At 44.9% G+C, this 23514-nt stretch overlaps 1 protein-coding gene across 1 annotated transcript in view; it reads left to right on the top strand.

Moving 5' to 3' along the window:
* The window catches only part of C1_2H9orf43 (chromosome 1_2 C9orf43 homolog), a 285830-nt gene extending 268640 nt beyond the window's left edge, over positions 1–17190 (top strand). Inside the window, exon 16 of the mRNA XM_085609947.1 lies at positions 16733–17190. Coding sequence (XP_085466073.1) covers positions 16733–16852 — 120 coding nt within the window. The 3' untranslated portion in view covers positions 16853–17190. The remainder of the gene's footprint in view (positions 1–16732) is intronic.
* Positions 17191–23514: the final 6324 nt, after the last annotated feature.

Below are 23514 nucleotides of genomic sequence, written 5' to 3'. Positions count from 1 at the left end.
AGCGACACTCTTGCCGGATATTGAAAATGTGGGTGTGAAGATGGAAGATGATCACGATTGTTTGGATGTGCTGGAGTACTGTACAAAACCGAGACCAGACATAAGAGATCTACCATTGGATGAGAGTGATCATGTGTTGTTTGTGGAAGGATCATGCCTGAGAAATGATAATGGTGTGCTATGTGCAGCATATGCGGTGTGCAAAGTTTCAGAGGTCATGGAAGCATCACCATTGAAAGGAGTGAAATCTGCGCAAGTTGCTGAATTGGTGGCATTGACAAAAGCTTGTGAAATTGGGAAAGATTTGAGGACAACTGTGATGACTGATAGTCAGTATGGATTTGGAGTTGTGCATGACTTTGGCCAGCTTTGGTTACAAAGAGGTTTCTTGACATCGGGTGGTACTCCAATAAAGAATGCTGAAATGATTGGTAAATTGCTTGAGGCGATACAGCTGCCTAAGGAACTAGCAGTTGTAAAATGTGCTGCCCATGGTCAAGGGGAGGATTATATAACGGTTGGAAACAGATATGCGAATGATGTTGCACAATACTGTGCAAAAACAAATCAGTCTATCAATCGGGACAGAGAGGGGGAAATGTCTTTTCTCTCTGTGATGTTTACTAATGTCCTGGAGACATGGGATGAAGTGAAACAGTTACAAGACGAGGCAGGAGAGGAAGAGAAGAAAGATTGGATTAAGGCAGGATGTGCTCCAAGAGAAACAGACCATGTTTGGGTCTACAGAGATGGCAGACCAGTGATGCCTAACTCTATCTTGTCGTCAATGGCAAGGATGTATCATGGCCAGGGACATCTGGGGAGGGATGCGATGGTAAGGTCGTTCAAGCAGACCTGGTATAATGCAAAGTTCAGGACAATTGCAGAAAGCATCTGTCAAAGGTGTTTAGTCTGTCAGCAATTTAACACTGGGAAAAAGACAGTGGTGAGTCTGGGGACAATAGGCAGAGAAGGAGGTCCTTTTACAAGAATGCAGATTGATTTCATCGAAATGCCCCAAGTGAACAGACTGAGGTATGTTCTAGTGGTAGTCTGTTTGTTTTCAAGGTGGGTGGAAGCTTACCCGACTAGAAGAAATGATGGATTAACAGTGGCAAAATTACTGTTAAGGGAGTTGATTCCTAGGTACGGGTTTCCAGTTACAGTTGAGTCTGATAGAGGTAGACATTTTCAAAATGAACTCATAGGTTTGATTTGTGAAGCATTGAAAATACAGCAGAAGTTACATTGTGCATACCGACCAGAGGCTTCTGGTGTGGTTGAGCAAATTAATGGCACAATCAAGAATAGAATTGGGAAAATGTGCTTAGCCACTGGTATGAAATGGCCAGACGTTTTGCCTCTAGTTCTGATGACTATGAGATCTACTCCAGATAGAACTACAGGTCTGAGTCCGCACGAGATAATCATGGGACGTGCAATGCGCCATGCATTCGTGCCTGTCAATAAATTGGTAACAATAACTGATGACATGATTCTGGATTACTGTAAAGGCCTGGCTGACGCAGTTCATTCTGTGTTTCACCAGGTTGGAGAAGAAGCTACCACACTTGAGAAGAAGCAAGCCCATGATCTGAGTCCAGGAGACTGGGTGAGGATTAAGGTACACAGAAGAAGAAATTGCTTGATTCCAAGGTGGGGAAGGCCGAGACAAGTTATTCTGACTACGACGACTGCAGTAAAGTGTGCTGGAGTGAAGCACTGGGTACATGCAAGTCATACTCTGAGAGTTCCAAACCCAAAAGAAGGGACTGGTAAAGAGTACTTTGAAGAGTCAGATTCCAGTGATGATGAAGATACAGAATCAGTGAGAAAAGAAGCAGAAGGAGCTTCAAGAGAATCACTGCGAGTATCAGAGAAAAAATCGGATTCTGTAAGAGAGCCTGAAGTTTCAAGTAGCAGTGGAGGAAAAAGAAAAGAAAAGAGAAATCACACAGAGATTACTCCTGAATCAGAAGAGGAGGAGATTGAAGAACCACTTGAGATTACACTTGAAGAAGCAGGGTCAGAAGAAGATAGAGAGGGACAGATTGCGGAAGACCCCCGAGGAGGTGTAGGGAACATTCATGAGGAGCTAGGTGAAGGGACAAGTAGACAGCAAGAAGATTGCGTGTCGGAGACCCGAGGAGGGACAGAAGTAGGGAAGTCTCAAATAGTGGTGGAAAAATCTGTGGAGAAAAAGAAAACTGCTATAAAACGAAAACAGAAGGCACTTGAGACAGAATTGGATGATGAGAATGAACAAACAGAGGGTCGAGTTCTGAGAAAGAGAACTTTGATTGGAGAAAAGAGTGATAAAGAAGTCAAACTGAAAAAGGTTGTGAAAGGAGATCGATGGCCTAACAATGGAGTTAAGAGGTTGAGATGCAGAATAATAAGAGCAAATACATCGAAAGCTGAACAAGTGAATGAAGTATCGAGTCAAACTTCAAAAGCTGAAGGAGAAGAATCAAAGAAATCAAAAGAACCAGTAGAAATTAAAAGAGTAAGAAGACCCAACCAAAAGTACAGATCACCGGAATGGTCTTATGTGGCACTGTCTGAAGAAGGAAAAGAGGAAACAGTGACTCGGGATAATCCGGAAGAGATCTTGAGAGAAGTGGTTGAGGAAGATACTGGTGAAATCCTGAAAGTACTCTTGACTGACATTGGAGAAGAGTCAGATACTGGGGATTGTGATATTGGAGATCTAATACAATTTGATGTTGAAGAAATTGGAGGGAAAAATGACAAGTATCCAAACTGAATAAAAGAAAGATTCACTTGGATTGAGTGAACGAGAAGTTCTTTTGGAGAAAAGTTTGAAGCAAACGCTGAAGAATTTGAAAATTCTAATTTCAGTAGTGGAGTAGTAGAGGCTAAAGCAAAATAGTAAAATGGCTAACATAGAGAATAATCAAAATAGATGTGCCTTCTTTAAAAGGTGGTGTAGGATGTGCTGCTGCTGTACTGGATTATTAATGCTTCTATGGGGTGTTTTAATTTTGTTAGTTACTTTTAAAGTTGAATTTGAGATGAATACAGAAAATATGACAAATGTAGAGAAGAATTCACAAAAAGTAGTTCCGATTAGAATGAGTAATACTTACATACACAAGGATAGGTCAATTAATAATTTTTCTAGTAATGTTTTTTCAAAGTTGTTATATGAATATGTGAAAACAATGGAAGTGAGGGATTGCTACGTTTGTATGCAATTACCTGCATCTGTTTCAGAGGGTGTTACTTATCACCATTTACCAGCTACATATGGTATTTCTTGTAGTATTTTAAGTAGTGTTTTTTATTTGTTAGGGAAAGTAGATTATAAGATGTCTAACAGAGATAGTATTTTTGGGCACTTGCCAATGAACAAAGAGCTGAATCCAGCTAAAGAAGCTAATACTTTTGGTGAGATTTTTATTGAAGAAAGAGGTTTAACATTAGATTATATTTTTAAGAATAATTTAACTTGCAGTTTGAAAGAAGAGGAGAAAGCTTTCCTGGATATGGTAGAAGAAAGGAGGTTTAACATGCATGAGAAAGCAGGGAAATATAAAGTGAGTGAGACAATTTGGGACATTGAAATGGGGAAAGAATTGAGAAATGGGGCTAGTCCAACTTTAGCTCTAGATGCACCGCAGAAGGGTAAACTTTGCATTACAAGAAGGAAATCCCAATATGATACATATTTTGTTGGAACTAGTGAGTGCCATGATACATACTTCATTGCGACAGGTTGGGGTTTCAGAGGTGGAGAAGATACAATTTTTCCAGGGGTGTACTATGTTTGTGGGAACAAGGCTTATTACAAGTTGCCTGACCATTGGTATGGCACGTGTTATGTGGGCCTGGTTTTTCCAAAGATTTTTCATATAGATAAGATAAGAGATGTAGAACATATTAATTTACTAATGCGTTTTAAGAGAGAAACTTGGTCTGAAATTGTGGGTGATATTTTTGGGGTTTTGATTCCAGCAGTGGGAATTTCTTTAAATGCTTATGGAATTCGGAAACTGTCCACAGTGGTTGATCGCTTATCGACAAATACCGCAGGAGGGTTTCTTTTGGTGAATACGGAATTAAGTGCCGTACGTGCCATGTCTATGCAAAATCGACTTGCCCTTGATATTTTATTGGCCAAGGAGGGTGGAGTCTGTGGAATGCTGAAAGTTCAACATTGTTGTACTTACATTCCAGACGAAAGTAAAGACCTGAAGGTCTATATCAAAAATATTACTGATTTGCATGAAGAATTAGTACCACTTGAAGCTGAGAATTTGTGGACTAAAATAGCTAATAAGATGATAGCTGTTAAGAATTTTATTGCGAAAATAGGTAGTACTATTATAGGTAGAATATTGTTTCCTCTGTCTTGTATAATTGTTGCTTTATTGATTCTGAGATTAGTGTGTGTGTGTTATAAAAACAGGGGAGGGAAAAAGAAAGTGAATAAAGGAAAGAAAAATAAGAAGTTGAAAAGAGAACCACAAGAAATTGAATTGGAGGAATTAAGGGAGAGTGTTTATTTAGAGACAAAGAGGGATGATGAAAGGGTGACTGGTGTGTAATGTTGTGTAAGGGGAAAAGACATTTCCGATTTCTCCTAAAATGGGACTACATTTTCACTAAATCTTTTTTTTTTTTTTTGGGTTTATTTGGTGATAAAATCACCAAAGGGGGGATTGCTGGAGCGGAGTTTTCTGTTTGAAAATTCTGTGGCTTTTGAAGCTCTGGCATGTCTATTCGTTATATTAATTTCTTAATAATTAATAATTAATTATTTGTCTTGTGCAAGTGTGTTTATATTAATCAATCCGTTTGTCTTAACAAAAGAGAGTTACACATGAGTGTGCATAAATGTGCTGTTTAAAAATAACGTGCGTGTTTTCATGTTTAAACGTTGCTATGTGCTGTTTATTTTTGAGCACAAAACGCTATCCGAATTAATGCTTTTTATGTTGCAAGAGCTAGATAAATACATACACATAAGGGTGTTAGTGGGGTTAACACTGTTTAATCATTATGCTGTAGTAACGTTTGTTTTGTCTCTTTAATTAAGATGGTCAATTATGGCCTATGGTGGCCTAAGCTGAGTTGGCTAGATTGTGAGCCTGGCTGTGATTTATTCTGTGAAAACTGAGACGAGGGAGACCCCTGCTGGAAATGGTCCTGAAGTCAACTGACCATAGTCCTCGCCTGAGAAATTTTCCATGAGGACAGCAGCAGTTTTGGAGGATCTCCAAAAGAAATGGAACGTCCTTGGCTGCCTTGGGAAACAAAGGAGCCTTGGAGAAAACTTGTGAACTGTGGCTCGATTGCTGAGGAAAGATGGAACTATTCAGATACATTATATTCTTTGGTTCCTGTTCCGTAGTTTTATATTTTGTGAATTTTTCCTGAGCGGAGATTTTCAGATGTAGCAATGTTACATCCCTTCCTTCTCGCTCTGCTCAGCAGGTCCGGTGAATATTATAATCTTTTTACATGTTCCTAATGTATCTTTCTATTGTTCGAAATACTATAAGAACTGTTAGTCTAGAGAGGCCATGCGCGCCATTTTCCACTTGCCATTTGCCTTTGCCGCGTGAATCTGCGTTGCTGAGGATCGATGCTGAAGGGACTTCGTCTTGAGAGACTTTTACCGAAAGACTTGTCCTGACCCGTTCTGACACTTAGTTAGAATAGGTAACTATGAGAAATTATTTATTCTGATTGATTTACTTTGACTAATTTTAGATAAAGCAATATAATTTTAAACATGGTGTTGGATATTCTTTCTTGTCAATTATTGGGTTTATATTTTTGATTATTACTGTATATGTTGTATAGATTGTGTTAAGGACAGTCACAAAAACCAGGTCTTATCGACCTCGATACAGATGCTGGGTGATCAGGAGGTTTTCTTCCCACAGGTTTAATGCTGGTAGAGTATTTGAGTGTATGTTATTGAAATGGGCCCTAGCGTATGATGAATGTATGTGCGTGTAACTGTGAGATTACTCTATCCGTGGTAGTGGGAATATTTTAGATACCCAGATCTCTATCAGTAGCATTTCCGATTCCTGTAGACATATTCAGTTGCTGCTGGGGGTGTGATGGCCACATGGGTCCCGTCAATGCAGCCAATGACGTGGGGGAAACGTGCAATCTGGTAGAAGTCCAGTTTTGTTTGCTGTAATGCCTGTTGGGTGGTGGGGAAGTAAATGTGATGTGAGAGCCTCTGCAGCATTGCATCTAGGAAGGCATGGAAGAAACGCGACAGTGCACTCTGTGACACCCCACCAACCTCCGCTATTACCCGTTGAAAACTCCCTGACGCCAGGAAGTGCAGGGAGCACAGGACCTGCACATGTGTGGGAATTGTTTGTGTCCTGCGTGTAGGGTGCTCCAAGTAGGGTTTCAGCTCCTCAATCAGGTCCATTATGGTCTGTGGGTGCAGTCTGTACTTGTCATAGATGTCCTCTTCAGTGTGCTGGAACAGAGTGATGCGCAGCCTGAATATACGTTCCTGTCTCATTCTCCTCTGAGCAAGGGCCCGAATACGCAGCCTCCTGGCTATCACGAACATTGCTGCCATTGTGGGTGGGTCTGTTGCATTGTGGGGTGGTTTATGTACCTTGCACCAGTTTACCACCTGCAAGCAATTGGTGTTAATTGCGATTTCTTAAATTGCGAATTTCGTGAAATCGCAATTTGCGAATTTTTCTTACATGCACTTGCGATTTCTTAGTTTGCGATTTCTTGTTTGCGATTTTCGCTACGCTAAGAAATCGCAAATTAAGTATTCGCTAGGAAAATCGCAGTTTGAATGTTTCGCAGCCTAAGAAATCACTAATTTAGCGATTTCTTAGTTTTTTGTGTGGAAGTGTGTCATACATATGGAATTGCGAAAAATCAGTCGCAAACGCTGTTTTAAGCAATTCGCAGCGTTTGCGACTAATTTTTCCTTTCATACATATGCCCCTAAGATTTTTATCTTGTTATACTAATGCCTAAGAGGGAGATAGGTCAGTCGAACTCAACCGCGTGGACCAAATATGAGCAAGAAGAACTGTTAAACGGTTTCTCAACTCCAACTTATTTTGGGTCGATGAACAAAACTTACGAAACAAAATTATAATGCTGAAATTATATTTTGTCACATTTTTCGTAAGTGAGGGTGGGAAAGTATACATCCAATTATTATGCATTTTATTAATATGTAATTGGTCTAACATACAGGATGTAGCCAATGGAAAGTAAGAACCATCTATCCAACCATTTATCGATTAGATCAGGCAGCACAATGTCCCTACTATATTAGAACTAAACCTTTTAGTAGTAACATGGAGCTGCCAAAAATACTCGATAATCGCTAACCAGAGATGAGAACTTTTATGTCTACACCTGGTGAATAAAACTCTCGCAACAAATCAAACATTAAGAAGAACAAAGCACTATCGTAGAGTACATTAGGAAGCATTAAGCTCTTATACAGGTCACTGCATTTAAGCGGCTGAAATAAATACACGACAGCCGTATTAAACAAACGTGGACGTAAAAGATGGGTCAGTAAATAATTGCTGCTAATTAGATTTGGAGATAAGTGTCAAGCTACATGAAGGAACCGGTTCAAAGTATATCATTTGCAACTGCGACGAGTGCTTGTTACCTAGAGACGAGTATGTTTTGACACTGCTGAGGTATATTGCAGTAGGTTTTTCACAGAGCTGGAGCCTTGTTAAGAACACACGTGGGCCTACATATACTAAAGAATACACACACTGTAAAAAAGCATTGATAAAAGTCGGTCTATGCCCTGTATCTTCATTTAACACCCTGCACAAAAATGAGCTTTTGCCGTTACCTGTTAAAATATAATAGGGTCTTCTTTTGAACAGGGTTTGAGTTTGAGTCAACGTGTACGTGACCCTCGCCATATCATTTGTGTGATGCACTAGCAGTGTAGCTCTTTAATTGCCTGGACTAAATTATCGGTTTTAAAGGGGTTTTCGTGCAGCTGCTCTGGTTTACTACAAAGCAGCAGAAATAAAACAACGTACCTGGAAAGTATGACTTCCACATGAATCGCCAAAAACTGAAGTATACTATATTTAGTTGGAAATTGGTGTCAGAGTTGGATGTGGCAAAAAAAGTAATATAAATAAATAGCTAATGTACACCAGGGCAAATGTGTTAAATGCAGAAACAGGTTGCTAGATGTAGCGTAAAATGTATAGAAAAAATGTTCGGTGGATAAATAGGAAAAATAAAACTAGTTTAGTCAGTCTGCATGGATATATCTGAGCTTCAAATATGAGGACAGATGACGTAAGCCGGAGTGGATCCTACGTCATCCACTACTGAAAACAAGCATCGCGGCCGTAAAAGGAACGCGGCCGCGCCGCCGCGAAAGGGAAAGTGATCGCGATCGCATGCTGCGAGCACTGCGCTTAATGAGCATGACGAGGAAAGCCATATGGTGCCTCTGCTCTTAAGCGCGCGCCCGCGCACATGCACGCAAGCTGTAGGCCGTGTGGCAGCACTTTTAAAAGCCCTTACTAAAAGTCTTGCCAGACCAGCGCATGCCCTGGATCAGGCGAGACCTAATCAATGATAACCAGCGACATGCCTGCAATCCCCATGCCTCATGCAGGTAAATGCACTATAAAAGCAGTGTAAAACAAATACAAAAAAACAAAAAAAACTGCATAGCACCATGGATGCACCCGGACCGAGTGCAGAGGACAATGCGAAACCCACAAGCCCCACAGACAACTAGCAAGGAACCTCGGGGTCGGGGAAGGCCAGGGAGAAGAGGAAGAGGAAGAGGAAGACGCGGTTCAGTCTGCAGGAAAACAGGATCATCGTCACGGAGGTGATAGAACACTACCAACAACTGTTCGGCACATCCAATGTGTCATTGCCAACAAAGACGCAAATATGGCAAACTATCTTGGACTATTTGAATGCACATGCAGCGTTGAGGAGGACAATGGAAGAGGTCAAGAGGTGCTGGAAGGATGTGAAGGCCAAAACCAAGAAGAAACCCGATGCCAACATGACGGCAGCAACGCAGATTGGAGGTGGGTGTCCAACGGCACACCAGGAGCTGGATGACATGGAGAAAATTGTGGCCACAGTCAGCAGTCGGGATACGGTGCCAGGAGTTGTGGCACCGGGCACTGCTCAACATGACCTGACACAACATCAACAGGGTGAGTCCCGACCAGGGACTGAGGGGACGGGGGGAGATAGGCACAATGGCACAAATGCACAATTAAGCAGAGCACACTGCACACCCACAATGACTCTGGATCATGTCCCTGACACCTGTGGCACACTGCAGCACACATACAAACACCTCGTAGGCCCCCGTCCACAATGTGCCCAAAGGGGTCCCAGCCCACACATCACCAATATCACAACCAACACATGCACACGTTCAAAACCCAGCAAAGAATCGTATTTGTGAGCCACACCGACAATGCAAGTGACACTACACAACGGTTAGCATGGCTGCAGTCCAATCATCATGACATTGTGCACGCCACGACACTGAGGTGGTTGAGTGTGGACGACATACGGAAAGGAGCAGGCCACACTCTGACACATCCACGTGCACAAACCACCCCTGACGCAACAAAACATCTGCGGACAAACCATGCCCAAGAGTCACAACACGACCAAGAGCCCTATATACCCAAGTCTGAAACATCCCAGCACTTTCGAAGCACAGAAGTCATAGGCACTCCGCCTGAAAGGGATAAGGGGCAGCCAAATCTGAGCAGCAGGGGCGACTCACCCACAATGCAGCACACACACATGGCAATAACAGCACATCAACATTGACGACAATGTGGTACAAAGTGCAACACTCCCACGACAGAACAGAGGACACAACTGGTTCCGCCTGTGCGTGGAAACTGGCCAATCACATCTGGCAGAGCAGGAAATTGTGAAATGAAAATGTACGTTTACAAAGTCACATCCGTGATGTAGTTCAAATGTCCACTGTCCCGCATCAAATAGTCAGCTCCTCCCAAACAGTCACAATGTACATTGTCATGCAGTCCCGAGGTAAACATGAACAATGCGTCAACATACATGTCAACACAATGTCAAAATGCATCTCCCCTTCACATAGCAGAGGGACAATCAACACCTCCTGCAGAGCAGACCAGGCAACTCATCAGTGTTGATGAACAGGACCCCCACACCTCCGACACCGACGCCCTACAACAGCTCATGGACATCTTAGGCAACCCACCTCAAGGAGCAGGGCAGCCACACAGCAGGAAGCACACACCACCACAGATGGCTCCCAGCACCTCACAGAAGCACACATCGCATCTCACAGCCAGGTTTTAGACTGCCAGAAGGAGGTGGCTGAACAGGTGCGAGTGGGGTTCGAACTCATGGCAGCGAACTGGATTACATACGTGGATTTCTAATTCCCATCAGGGACCACCTACACTCACCAACGGACACACACACTGCGACATAGCCAAACGCATTTGCACATTTCCAGTACTGAACCATGCCCAGAGCCGCTGGTCAATTATTCATACCCCTACGCAGGACTTGCGTAAACACCGGCCCAGTCCACTCCTCTTACATATGAAGGGGGGACGACAGAGCAACATGTACAAGGTCTTACCCACTGCCTGGGTGACATGGTTGTGTCCCCTGTACAACGCACAATGTAATGTGGTAGGCCCGGGGCCATCATGCATACATAATGAGCACACGGACACACTTTGATAGTCAGTTGAACTGGCTACGGGCACGTGCGCCGGCTACTTTTTATTACCAGGGTCACCTGACCAGTGACACCTTTGCTGAAAGAGTGTGGGGTGAGTGTGAGCCAGCCCTCAGGGAGTGGTTAGTGCTGGCAACAACTTGAACAGTGTTCACCATTAAAGCCGAAATAGAAAACATAACACAAACAACTGCGTTGCCTCATGTTGTTAGCCGGAGCAAGTACATAGGTCACCCAATATCCAATTAGAAGGGTTGGCGAGTTGCAGTGCACTGAGGTAGGGGCAAGAGAGCTGACCGTGCTCATGTGAAGAAATAGTCCAAGATTGTGTCCCTTCGGGATATTCCTGCTGCAGCTGCAGTAGGGTGTATTGCACCTGCAACATCTTCCCCATCATCGTCCCAGGTCTTCCCCACCGCATGAGGTGACATAGATGCATCCGCAGTCCACAGCACGTACCTCATCCATAGCTCCTGGTGTGTATCTGGACTACCACCTCCAGTCTGCGTTGCTGCCTTCTGGTTGTTGCCTCCTGCCCTCTCATTGTCCGTGCCTTCACCCCTCCGCACACCGGCCACATCTTCCCCATCATTGTCCCAGGTCTTCCCCACTGCCTGAGCTGACATTTTTGCGTGAGCTGTCCACATCAAAAAAGATTAATTGGAATGGGTCCATGAGTTGTCGTGCACTGAGTTGGTGGCACCTGAAAAGCTGAGAAGGGTACCAAGCTGATGATGGCATCCAAGACATGTGTGAGCAACTCGAACATTCTGTCTGTAAGACTCTTACGACTCTGGCAGTTGTTGGTTGGAGGTGGTGGTGGCGTGTGCATCCTGCGCTGATGCGCCGTCTGGGCAGGCCAGGACTCAATTTGATGTGTGAGCCCTAGTGGACCGCAGTTGAGGCCGGAGGCAGCGGACAGCGCAGGGCCACAGACACATGGCGTTAATGAGCCCCAGGCCATCGACACAGAGGCCATCCAATAGTCAATCAGACAGCTGCACAGAGTTAGTGGCCTGGGATGCACTGTGGCCGGCACAAGCACACCGCCACGGGACGATGACTTGCGGTGCACTGAGGTAGGACCACGCGAGCTGAGCGGGTCCTCATTGATGTCCCAGGAGAATGTCGCGTAGTGTTTCGGGGGACAGTGGAAGGTGTCCTTCCAGGGCGTGATGCAGAGGGCAGAAGCAAGTCGAAACAGGCAAATGGAGGAGTAGAATGCTAGAGACTCCTTTTTACCACCAAGTCAGTATCAGCTACATGATGATGAAGACAACCCCCAGGCCATAAACTCAGACACCACCAAAGTTCAACTAAAGAGTGTCCATGAATTTCGGGGCACAGAGTCAGTGGCGCCAGGGCTGGAGGGGATGCAGTCTGCAATGAGGCCTGTACAATGAACATGATACACTGCCATAAATAAATCAAAGCTCAGATCCAAATGTTTGACCTACTGGACCGCAGTGTGGACCGGAGGCAGTGGTCAGCATGGGCCCACAGCCATGTGTCGTTGGCTTGTGATGCACAGAGTTAGTGGCACCAGAGCAGTTGTTGGTAGTGTTCAATTACCTCCATAACGAGGATCCTTTTTTCCCCCGGACTGAACCATGTCTTCCTCTTACTCCTCTCCTTGCGTACAATGATATGTACCCTGCCATACAGAAATCAATACTCAGTTCCAAGTGTGTGACCTACTCGACCGCAGTGTAGGCCGAAGGCAGGAGTCAGCAAGGGACCACAGACAGGTGTCGTTTGGATGCTATGCACAGAGTTGGTGTCACCACATCGAAAGGAGTACAGTGATATCAAATCAGCCATAAAGTTTGTACTCTGCCATTGCATAATCAAGACTCAGTTCCAAATGTGTGACCTACTTGACCGCAGTGTAGGCCGGAGGCAGCGGTGAGCGCAGGCCAACAGCTGTTCAGCAAGCTCCTTCTCAGAGACGTTTTAAGGCATGGGCAAAGTGGGCTCTGGCCCAGGGCCCCTGACTTTCAGGGGACCCCTTACAGAGCCAGCCATGTTCTGCAGAGTCATGCCCTAAAGAGGGTAATTCTCAAATCAATTGTTTTAAATACCGTTTTCCTTTCATTTATTTTTAATGTGGGTGATGTGTGAGTTTTTTAGGGGCATTTTGAAGGGAAATGCTGTGTTTGTTTCATGCAACATCCATAAAAAAGTTTATTTTAGATCAAAACAGGACCTCACCTATGAGAAATGGGAGGGTGTCACAGAGATTATTTGCAGTAATATTAGTGAGCTGCTGACGTGTTAAATATTGAAAGCACACATCACCATCCCTGAGTATTAGATGGAAACGCATTCCAAATTTGGACGAGTGTACCTGTGTGCTGTCAGTAACCTGGCCAAAGAGGTCTAGGTAAGTTTTCTCCGAACGATGAGCTAGCAACTCCTTTGCAGTGTTTTTTGTTATGTAGTGATGGCTTTTGAACTGTATTAGAATGCTTGGATTGCAAGGAAAACCAAAAGATGTACTCCCTTCTGTCCAAAATGGCATTAAGTCCCATGTAACCCAGGCTAATGTTTTTCCCCCAACAAGCATATTTGTGCAATTTGTGATGTTGAGAAGGGAAACAGTCTGATCAGATTGCATCCCGTTTTACCTGCACATGTGCCCTTTCATGATCATATCCATGTTATCTTCAGTTCACCTGTCCGGCCTTCTTACAATGCATCTCCTCAACCTCAGTAGCAAGTGGTCTAGTTGGTGGGTATGGGAAAGTGTCTACTTATCCCCAGGTGTAATTTCAAATAAAGGGGTTTCTGGTACAGGGTCAACATCCCTGCTGCAAGCTAGTCACCATTAAATATGCAAGCAAATAGGGTCACCTGAATGGAAAAGCTGCACTTTGTGGATGCACTCTTAAGCAGGAAACAGAGGTTTTCTCAATCTACGTGACTTGACTTGCACAAGTCTTCCAGAAGATATCATGGAATAAAGAGTCTTCTTGAATGTGTATCTAAATCACAGTGGGCCCCATGCACAATTAGTTTTAGTGCTCACAAACGTTCTGATTCCAGTAAATCAGAGGGCTTGTGAATACTAAAACCCTTTTCAAATATGCTAAGCCCATTTAAAGATTCGTAACAGGTTTTCTGAATTGTTAAATGGTTTAGGAAACCATTCCGAATTTGTATTTTGTAAGGGGTGTATTAAAGGAGCCCCTTACAAATTGCTTACGCTATGTATAAATGTTTTGCGACCAAAATGCAATCACAAAATATTTATATTTTACCAGCGATACAATGGTAGTGGTAACCCATTCATAAACAGGAAGCATGACTTCCCCCTTGTGAATGTTGGCAAAAACATTTTTGCCAGAAGACAGTGGGCTCACGTACCACTGCTGAGTCTAAAATCAAGTCTGTAAATCTTTTCATTTTTTTTATTCAAATGCATGCTGTCTCCTCGTAAAGAAAATGTGTTGGATTTTTTTTTTTAATACTGTTTTATTTAAAATCAATCACAGACACGGTGACGGCAGATAATTATAGTGGGCTGCAATTTGCAACCTACTTCATGAATATTCATGAGGTAGGTTGAATTGTGACCCATATCGATTGAGTGTTTTGCGAACCGACCTATTAGTATGTAGGTCGTGTCACAAAACACCATTGCATTTGATAAAACTCAGTTTGCAAATTGTGACCACTTGTACCAAAGCCTTCTTAGTACATGCGGACCAGGCTTCAATCATTCCAGGTGCTTATAGTCCTTGCTGTCAGTCTACTGATAGTATTGCCCAAGTTTAAGTATTTAGTAGTCTCTATGGTACACAGCAGAGCACTTTCTTTAATATACACGTCAATGTAAATAATATACTCATGATTAATATTTTACATTTGATGGTTCTTATTTTTGTTTTAAATGAATATTGCTAATGTCTGTACCATATCACTGAAGAGGATACAGTATACATGGAGAATGTGATTAGCGAATATGTTATCAACAGTTAATTAACAACAATCAGGAGAGTGCCCTAGACCACACCTTAAAATCTATCAGCTGGCCTACTGGCTTGCCAGGTCAGCAGAGCTTGAAGGAGGAGCTCCAGGCACCAAAACACGCCTGCCTGGTGGGGTTCCTGTTTGAGATGGCCTCAGGGGCAGCTGGTACCTTTTGAAATTGGTGGGGTGAGCAAAGTTCCTTTTCCACTCCCAAAAAAACAAATTTTAACAACCCTTCTCTCCAAAAGCCCAAACTACAAAAAACTCCATCCAAAAGCCCAAATACACCCAACCCCTCCCTCCAAAAGCCCAACACGAACACATGCATTACACATTTAATAGGAATAAAAGTAAGTTATGCTTACCTACGGGCTACGACTCATCCCCCTTGGTGTTCTCCTGCAGTCTTTGGCAAGAAGAGCTCCCCTAACCAATCAAGACACTGCTCTCATGCTGTTAACCAGCATTAGAGGAGCGCTAGGGTTGGATGGAGTTGCACTGAGCCTCCTTCAGGCCCTAGAGGCCTATGCTTGCTCCCCACCCAGCTGTCTAAGACAGCTGAGTGGAGAGCTGCAAAGTGTGCATGTCAGGCTGGTCGTCGTTAGACAGCCGGCCAAACTGACATGCGTACTTTTCAGTGTCTAGCCAGACCTCCATGCTGCCAATCAACAGCAGAGGACAGTCAGGACGCGCCCCCCATTTCTCCTGGTTTGGGGGCAGGCTGCTGGCTGCTGCGAGTCGTGCTGTGTTGAAAATAAAATGTCAATAAAATCATTTCATTGTCATTCATTGTGTGGCTCGCAGCGGGCAGGGGAGCTTTGCCCTATTGAAGAAACCGCCGCTGGATGGAATGGTGGGCAAAACAATGCTAGACGGGATTGTGGTCCATTCACGCATGGCAATTTTTGTTTTCCTCACTGCAAGGCCCTCAGTGTGATGGATATGCTCAGACATGGGTCCCGTGCTCATTGTTCCACAGAACTAAAACTGCACCCTACTGACCGAGCCAAAATAGGATGACCCAGTCTAGGCTTGCTTTTGTTCCTCCTCGAGGGGTACTGGCCTGCAGTTTGAGATGGACTGTTCCTATTGAGCAGGACAATGGCTGGTTTGCATATGCCTGGTTCCTGTCTGAGGTGGCATTGCAAGCAAAAACGATGGACTGAATTGTGACCCAGAATGTGTTCTCTGTGTAAGAGTGCAAAACATTTCGCCCAATAGTTATGACTGCTTAACTGTTTTTAAAGGAACTTTTAAATTACTATTAGAACATTGGAATGTTGGGAGCTCCATTGAAAACAATGGAGTGCTCCGGGCTTATAATGGCTGGTATAAGCCCGGAGCACCAACATTCCAATGTGTCTTTGTTCACAGCTCTGGCTGTGAACAAAGACTTCAGGGTGCCTGAGGGAATTTGAATCCCCTCCCGCTCACTGAAGGCTTCGTTTTGTAAGAACATTCTGCTCTCTAGTGGCAGAATGTTCTAATAGCCTTATAGCCCTTCGTAGCAGGGCTATACCGCTATTAAAGTCCCGCTGCGTTAGTTAAAGTCCCTCGCCTTCGGCTCGGGCCTTTAACTCTGCAGCGGGCCTTTAATAGCCGGTATAGCCCGCTACGGCGGGCTATAAGGCTATATTATACTTACAAAAATGTCGTCATTTCCATTTGACTCACGGTGGAGCAGAGAAACACAACAGATACCACACCTCCATTGCAAGCCATCAGCACAGATTTATTACAGAAAGGAATGAACGCAAAACACACATTCAACTCCAGCCAAGTTAGGGCATGACATCCTGAATAATGAGAAATGGTTCATACCTCTACACATTATATCGCATGATAATAGCTGAGGCTCCTGAAAACATATTGCATGCCTTGTTGTATTTGTGGAAAAGGTTTGACAAATGTTTTGCCTTGGTAGACGTGGCAAAATGTATCTGTATTCATCTTGTACATTGGCTCCTGGATGATTTCACACTGAAACCTGTCATTTCTCCCATTTTTCACTTGAAGATGTTAATGGAGAGGAAGGAACAGAGACCCCTGAAGAAGGGACAGAGGTCTGGAATGATGGCAGAGACCAGCAGACAGAAGAGTATCCTGAGACTTCAGCCGAGTCGAGCAATGCTCTAGGTGACTGTAAGCAGAAGAATCAGTCGAATACAAATAAGATGCTGGAGGTGCAGTTTCCTTCTCCCAGACCTCCTCCCCCACCCCCATCCCCAGAATACTTGCGCAAAGGAAGCTTTTCTGGAGAGGAAAACCCACCTGAGAGGGAACCTGCTACAACCTCCACGTGAGGCCGTGGCCCTCAAGTCAGAGACGCCCTGGAGAGGGTGCATTTATCCTTAATAAAAATGCTTGTAGTGTGCAGGGGGGGGTGTATTTAGAATTAAAATGTTTTTTTTAGTAAGCTGCCATACCTGAGAGACGTCAAGGGCACACAGACAGGGGATGTATTATTTGCTTAACTCAAGAAATGTTTGAACTATTAAAATGATAACATTTAATCATTTGAGCCATAACAGGTTCCTTTATCCTGCACTTTGAACAGTATAACAATGTATATACACTGAACGAGTGAGTAAACGTGCCTGTAACGACTTGAAAGCTCCCTCTGATCGCAAGCAGGATCTGCAGGCGGAGTACGGTGCCATCCGCCAGAATTACAGAAACACAAAACTTAACATGACAGTTTTACAGTCCCACGAAATGTATCTCACGAGACAGAGGGAATCAAGAAGTATAAATATCTCTTTAACAAATCCTTAAAAATCCGAACTAGACTATAAAAGAAATGCATATAAAGGGAGCCGGTTGCACCGAGCATCAGCACTGGTCTTTATCTATAATTAGTACATTGGTCTGTTGAGATCTCCATTGAAGACCGTAGAACAGCAGCGGCCTAGCAAAGCTGATATTGGCAGCTGCTCTAAACATAACAAAGTTCTAATACACAGCCTCTGCCTCTCGCCTCCCTTGCCTCTCCAACATAACTGGATTGGGCAGGGGAAGGGGAAAGGCAGACCCTGTGTGGCAGGGCTCTTCCCATAGCTCACAGTGTCACTGGAGCCTCAGAAGGAGTTCAGCAGTTAATAGCTGTGGTGCTGCACACGGCTGTTATCTGGTAAACACTCGCAGCTGTGAAACAAAGGCTTGGAAGCTGCAATGAGTTTTATGCCAGTTGGTCTCTGGGAGGTCTTTACTTTTCTTTTATTGGGATATTTTGCCCTCTAGTGGCAGAATATTTGAATAGCCTTATAGCCCCCCATAGCAGGCTATATTGGCCATTAAAGGTAAGCTCCCTTGTTAAAGGACTTTGCCTTGTGCTCAGGACTCTAATGCTGGAGCGGGCCTCCAATGGCTGGAATAGCCTGTTGTGGTGGGCTGTAAGGCTATATTACGATTGAGCTAGTAATAACACTGAGAAAATGTTTTCCATTGTTCAGAGCTTTATGGCGTCTAAAGCCCAACTGTGTTCGGTTCCTTCTTCTACCGCCTGGTGTGATAATTTATCACGTTTTTTTATGGATAAAATTTGCACGATACAGCATCATTCAGCTCCTGGAGAGGGGACACTGATGCATCCTTGGCATCGGGGGCTCTACCTCCTTCTCCCTCTCATTCTCTCTCTGCCTTTGGTCCCATTGACCTACCTGACTCGCTCAGAATTCTTAATAGCCTTAAATCGGGCTCTCCCTTGTACCCTTGTGCCACCAGACTCTTGACTGACGTTGCAGAGACTGTTAACCCGGAAGTCAATAGACTTGTTAACATGTCCCTTCAGGAGGCCTATGTTCCAGCCGCCTGGAAGCAGGCCAAGATTCTGTCTCTTTTTTAAAAGCCGTCACTAGATCCCTAGAGCCCAGATAGCTACCGTCCCATCTCCCTTTAGCCCAGCGTTGCAAAAGTGTGTGAAAAAGTTGTCACCATACAGCTGACTGAGTTCATTGAAAGCAGGGGCATATTACATCCGGCCCAGTCGGGGCTTAGAGCCTCATACAGCACAGAGGCAGCGTTGGTAGAAGTGTCCAAGGCCATCCGAGACAGTTTGGATGCCGGCGGGAGGGCAGCCTTGATTTTGCTTGACCTATCGCCGGCATTCAAGACTGTCCCCTCTCGTTGCTGCTTACCCGACTTGCCAAGATTGGTATATCTGACACTGCTTTGGGCTGGCTTAATTCTTTCTTGGAGGACAGGCTGCAACTTCATCATCCTCATCCTTAGAAGGTGCTCACGGGGGTTCCACAGGGTTCCTCTCTGAGCCCCCTTCCTTTTAACATTTATGTCACTCTCGTGGTCCAACTGGCGGAGGATTTGGGGGCCAAAATAACTGCTTATGCGGACGATAACCAGCTTCTGTTCACATGGGGGGAAAATGAGTGTTCCACTTCCTCCGCTAAAACTGTCTATCCAAGGTCTTTCAGTGGCTGGCCGCCGCACAACTAAAATGTAATGAGGAGAAGCCTGAAATCCTCCTGTATGGAAAATGTCCTCCTCCGTTCAGAGAATCACTCTGGCCGTCCGATTTTGCTATGCCAGCCCCAACGGGGCAGCCCGCCAAGAATCTTGGAATCTGGTTTGAGGAGAATCTTTTGTTTGTGACCCAAATCAAGAAGTTAGCTGGGAGCTGCTTCAGGATTCTTAAAAGCCTTCGAAAATTCCTCCCATTGCTTCCTAGAGCCGCTAAGGAAACGGTCACGCGAGCCCTGATTTTATCCTGGTTGGACTATGCTAATGCCTTGTATGCTGGCATCCCGGGATACCTGCTCAACAAACTCCAGGTTGTTTATAATGCAGCTGCCAGACTTCTTCTCAATGTTCCTGCAAGAGGTAGCATGTGACAACATCTGTGCGCCCTACACTGTCTGCCCGTAGGAGAAAGGATCAAATTTAATTCCTAGTTATAGCACATTGTGCTCTTCATGCCTCTGGACCTATCTATAAACAAAAGTGCTTTTCTTTCTACATGCCTGCAAGACATCTGCGCTCTTCCTCTCAACTTCTGGCGCATGTTCCACGTTTTCGTCTGCAAAGGATGGGTGGCAGCTCCCATGCTTTGAAAGCCGCTTTAACCTGGAACTCGTTGCTCGTTGCCAGTCACTCTTCAGTGCATTCAGGATCCTATTCTGTGTAAAAAAACTGAAAACATTTCTCTTCACTTAATCTGGTCCCCACTCTCTCCTGGGCTCGCGCCAGGACACTCTTCGGAGTAGCTGTGCGCGTTATAAATATAAATAACATAACATAACATTAGAACTTTGGAATGTTGGGAGCTCTATTGAAGACAATGGAGTGACTCAGTGTAGATAGTGGCTCCTATAAGACTTCTTCTCCTACATTCTAATGTTTTTCTTTCTGTTTCTCCCTTTTTAATTTAAAACATTCTACTCCCAGTGAGTGAAATGGTATAATAGCCTTATAGCACTTCTGCTTGGGCTATACCAGTTTTTAAAGGCTCTCTTCCTTGTTACATGGGTCCTCGCCTGGGGCTTCAGCCTTTAACTGAGGTTCAGGGCCTTAACAAGTGGTATATCCCTCTGCAGCAGGCTCTAATAATGCCAACAGCTGAGCCAAATAAAGCTTGATTAACATCTTTGATCTTTTGATTGTTTTTTAAGCAGGAAGGACACAGAAAAAATACACGTTCTGAGACTGAAAGCAGTGTCTGGTCGCTAATTTTTATTTTTGGGAGTCAAACATGAAGTTTAAGTTGTCTTAGAACTTCTTCCCATCAAGGGCAGACTTGCCATTTGTTCCATCAGGCATTTACCTGGCGGGCTGACTCCACTGTTTTTTTAAAGGTCCTGGGATGGTGCTGGCGCCTATGTCACTTTCTTCAGCTCCTGGACGATAATTACAGCAGGCAAAGGGAGTCTTCAGGAGGAGAGTTCAAGGAGATTGAAAGAGAGAGAAACAGATAATAGAATGGATGGATGGAAAGAGAGAGAGAGAGTATTAATTGAGTGGGGCTTGTTGCAACACTTTTACAATGGCTACTTGTTGTTCCCAATCTGGCTCTGCTTCTCAAACATATGCTTCTGAAGCTTTCCTCAAAACTTCGTAAGTTTGCAACCTTTGTGAATGTTAACAAAGTTGTGAAAAAAACTCGCTTCGTGGAGGTATTCATACGCAGCAAAAGTTTTTGCGAGTCACTTTCCCTGCAAAACTAGTTTATAAAGCGTAACCGTCACGAAGTATGAAATTTGAAAACTTTGCAGAACATTTGAAATATAAATTTCACCCACTTCCACTTTTAACTCCATACTACCATCAGGAAAGGTATGTTGCTAAGTTTATTTTTTAATTTTTAATTATTTGATATGGTACACCTACCTCCTGGCCTGGGACCATCAGAAAGATCTAACAAAACATTTTCAGTGCAACAGGAGCATCTCAAACACAAGCTTCTGCACATAGTACAAACAGTATGGTGGAGGTGGCGGTGGGCTGGGATGTGGGCAGGCCTGATTGAAACCAAATTACAAAGCCCAGATATGATCGAAGGGGGTGTTAAGATTTATATAATTTGTATTTAGGTTATTACTGATCAACAGACTGTACAGTAGTTTGAACATGTACACAATTCACCAGTGGCGCTGGAAGTAAGCGTGGGGCAGTCCCTCAATTCTTTTCACACTTCCTAAAAAGAAAATCATCATGTTTTAGAAGACAGAGCTCTAGCAGTGCATTAATTTGCCATTTTCTCAGCAGCAATGTAATCTTCTCTGATCAAGGCAAAAGCCAATAGCTATCTATGGTCAGCTGTATCCCTTCAGTGAGTAAGTAGCTGCAGAAAAAAGGAAACTAATTGCAAGTCACTTGTAGAAATGGCAAAAGAGGCATCCAGCAGTTGGTACTTTTATGATAGAATTTTATGAAAAATGCTCTAAACCATGGGGCCGATTCACAAAGGTCCTCTGCACTCGTGTCAGAGGCCTCGCAGTCATGACAGGGGCCTTGCACTCATGGCGGAGGCCTCGCAGTCATGACAGGGGCCTCACACTTGCAGTGAAGGACTCGCAGTCATGACAGGGGCCTCGCAGTCATGACAGGGGCCTAGCACTCATGGCGTAGGCCTCGGAGTCAAGACAGGGGCCTCGCACTCACAGCAGAGGCCTCACAGTCATGACAGGGGCCTTGCACATGCGGCGGAGGCCTCACAGTCATGGCAGGGGCCGCACACTCACGGCACTTGCAGCGGAGGCCTCGCAGTCATGTGGCCCCCATCGCTGTGCTTGTGGCGGCTGGCTACTCGAAGCCCCTTCCTGTTTGGGGTCTTGTATAGTGCAGCCTGCCATAAGCAGTAAGGTCTCTTCGCGACATCTCACCATCTGGAATTTAAACGTCAGATCGGCGGTCAAGCATTATCAGGATATTGCTGATCTTGTGGACAATGACCCCCCTGACATCTTTTGTCTGACAGAGACATGGCTGCAAGACACCGATTCTACGGTATTGAATCTGGCGTTCCCCTTTGAGTATTCCATCTACACGCTCAACCGCTCTTCGAGAGGGGGTGGCGTCGCTCTTGCTGTTAAATCGTGCTACTCTTGCGCCTGGAGTGTGCAGAACATCACGGGCTGCGAAAGCGCCCTGTTCAAGGTTGCGGTTACTCCGCATTTTACCTTGTCAGGATTGCTGATTTACCGTCCACCTGGTAGCTCAGTGGCATTTCGAGAGGCTCTCCCTGAGGCGGTTAGTTCACTAGCAGTAGGGTCTGCCAATTTCTCTATCATTGGTGATTTGAATCTCCATTTTGACACTTTGTGTCTTTCTTCTGTGGGAGGGATGGTGGCGGACCTTGAGGCCCTTCAATTGTTCCAGCTGGTCTCGGACCCCACTCATAGTGGTGGCCACACTCTGGACCCCTTTTTTTCTAACTTAGAAGGGGTTACAGTGGCCCCCCCCCTCCCCCTGACCTGGTCAGACCACTCACTCGTGACCATTCACTGTAGTCTTGATGAAGCCCCACTTAAGGTGCCACTGCGAGCCATGCCCAGACGGCGCTGGAGCAAATTAAAGGCGGAAGATCTCCACCGCCTTCTCACTGACGACCCACTGGGTGCAGTGGAGAACGTGGAGTCTGGTTATGACCATTTCTGCGGATGGGTAACCAGGGCCCTCGACTCCCTTATCCCGATGGTTTTCAGTAAGTGTGGCTCCCGCGCCCCCAGTCCCTGGTATGATGGCAATCTGAGGGCTCTGAAAAGTGTCTGCAGACGTGCAGAGAGAGACTGGAGGAAGAGGTATGACAGCAGCAAAAAAACCCTGTATATGGCTGCGGTCAAGTCTTATCACCGCGCGGTTTGTAGAACCCGGGCTGAATACTACGCTCTGGAGTTTCGCAATAGTGGGAATCCTGTTAAAACCATCTTTAAGGCCCTTAAAGACCTAGTGGCAAGGAAGCCGGCCGGTAACTCCATCAGCTCCAATACTCATTGTGAAGCGCTGGCGGCTTTCTTTCTGGAGAAGGTCCAGACCATATATAGGGCCTTCCCCTCCTCCACTGCACAAACCAGTATGGGGCCTCCCATCCGGTTGGATCAGGTGGTGCTAGACTCTCTCCCCTCTCTCTCTTTGGAGTCTTACACGGCCTTGGCTCTCCGAGTTAAGTCGGGGTCGCCGGACGACCCGCTCAAGCCACCTATGTTCAGAGACCAGGTTTTTGCTCGCCCGGTTTGCGACTTAATCAACACGTCGCTATCATCAGGCCAAGTGCCTTTGAAATGGAAGCATGCGGTAGTAATGCCCATTTTGAAAAAACCATCTCTCGACCCTACAAAATCGGAGAA

This window comes from Triturus cristatus, chromosome 1_2 (genome assembly GCF_964204655.1).
Source record: "Triturus cristatus chromosome 1_2, aTriCri1.1, whole genome shotgun sequence".
Classification (NCBI taxonomy): domain Eukaryota; kingdom Metazoa; phylum Chordata; class Amphibia; order Caudata; family Salamandridae; genus Triturus; species Triturus cristatus.
This window is presented reverse-complemented; position numbering and strand designations above follow the sequence as displayed.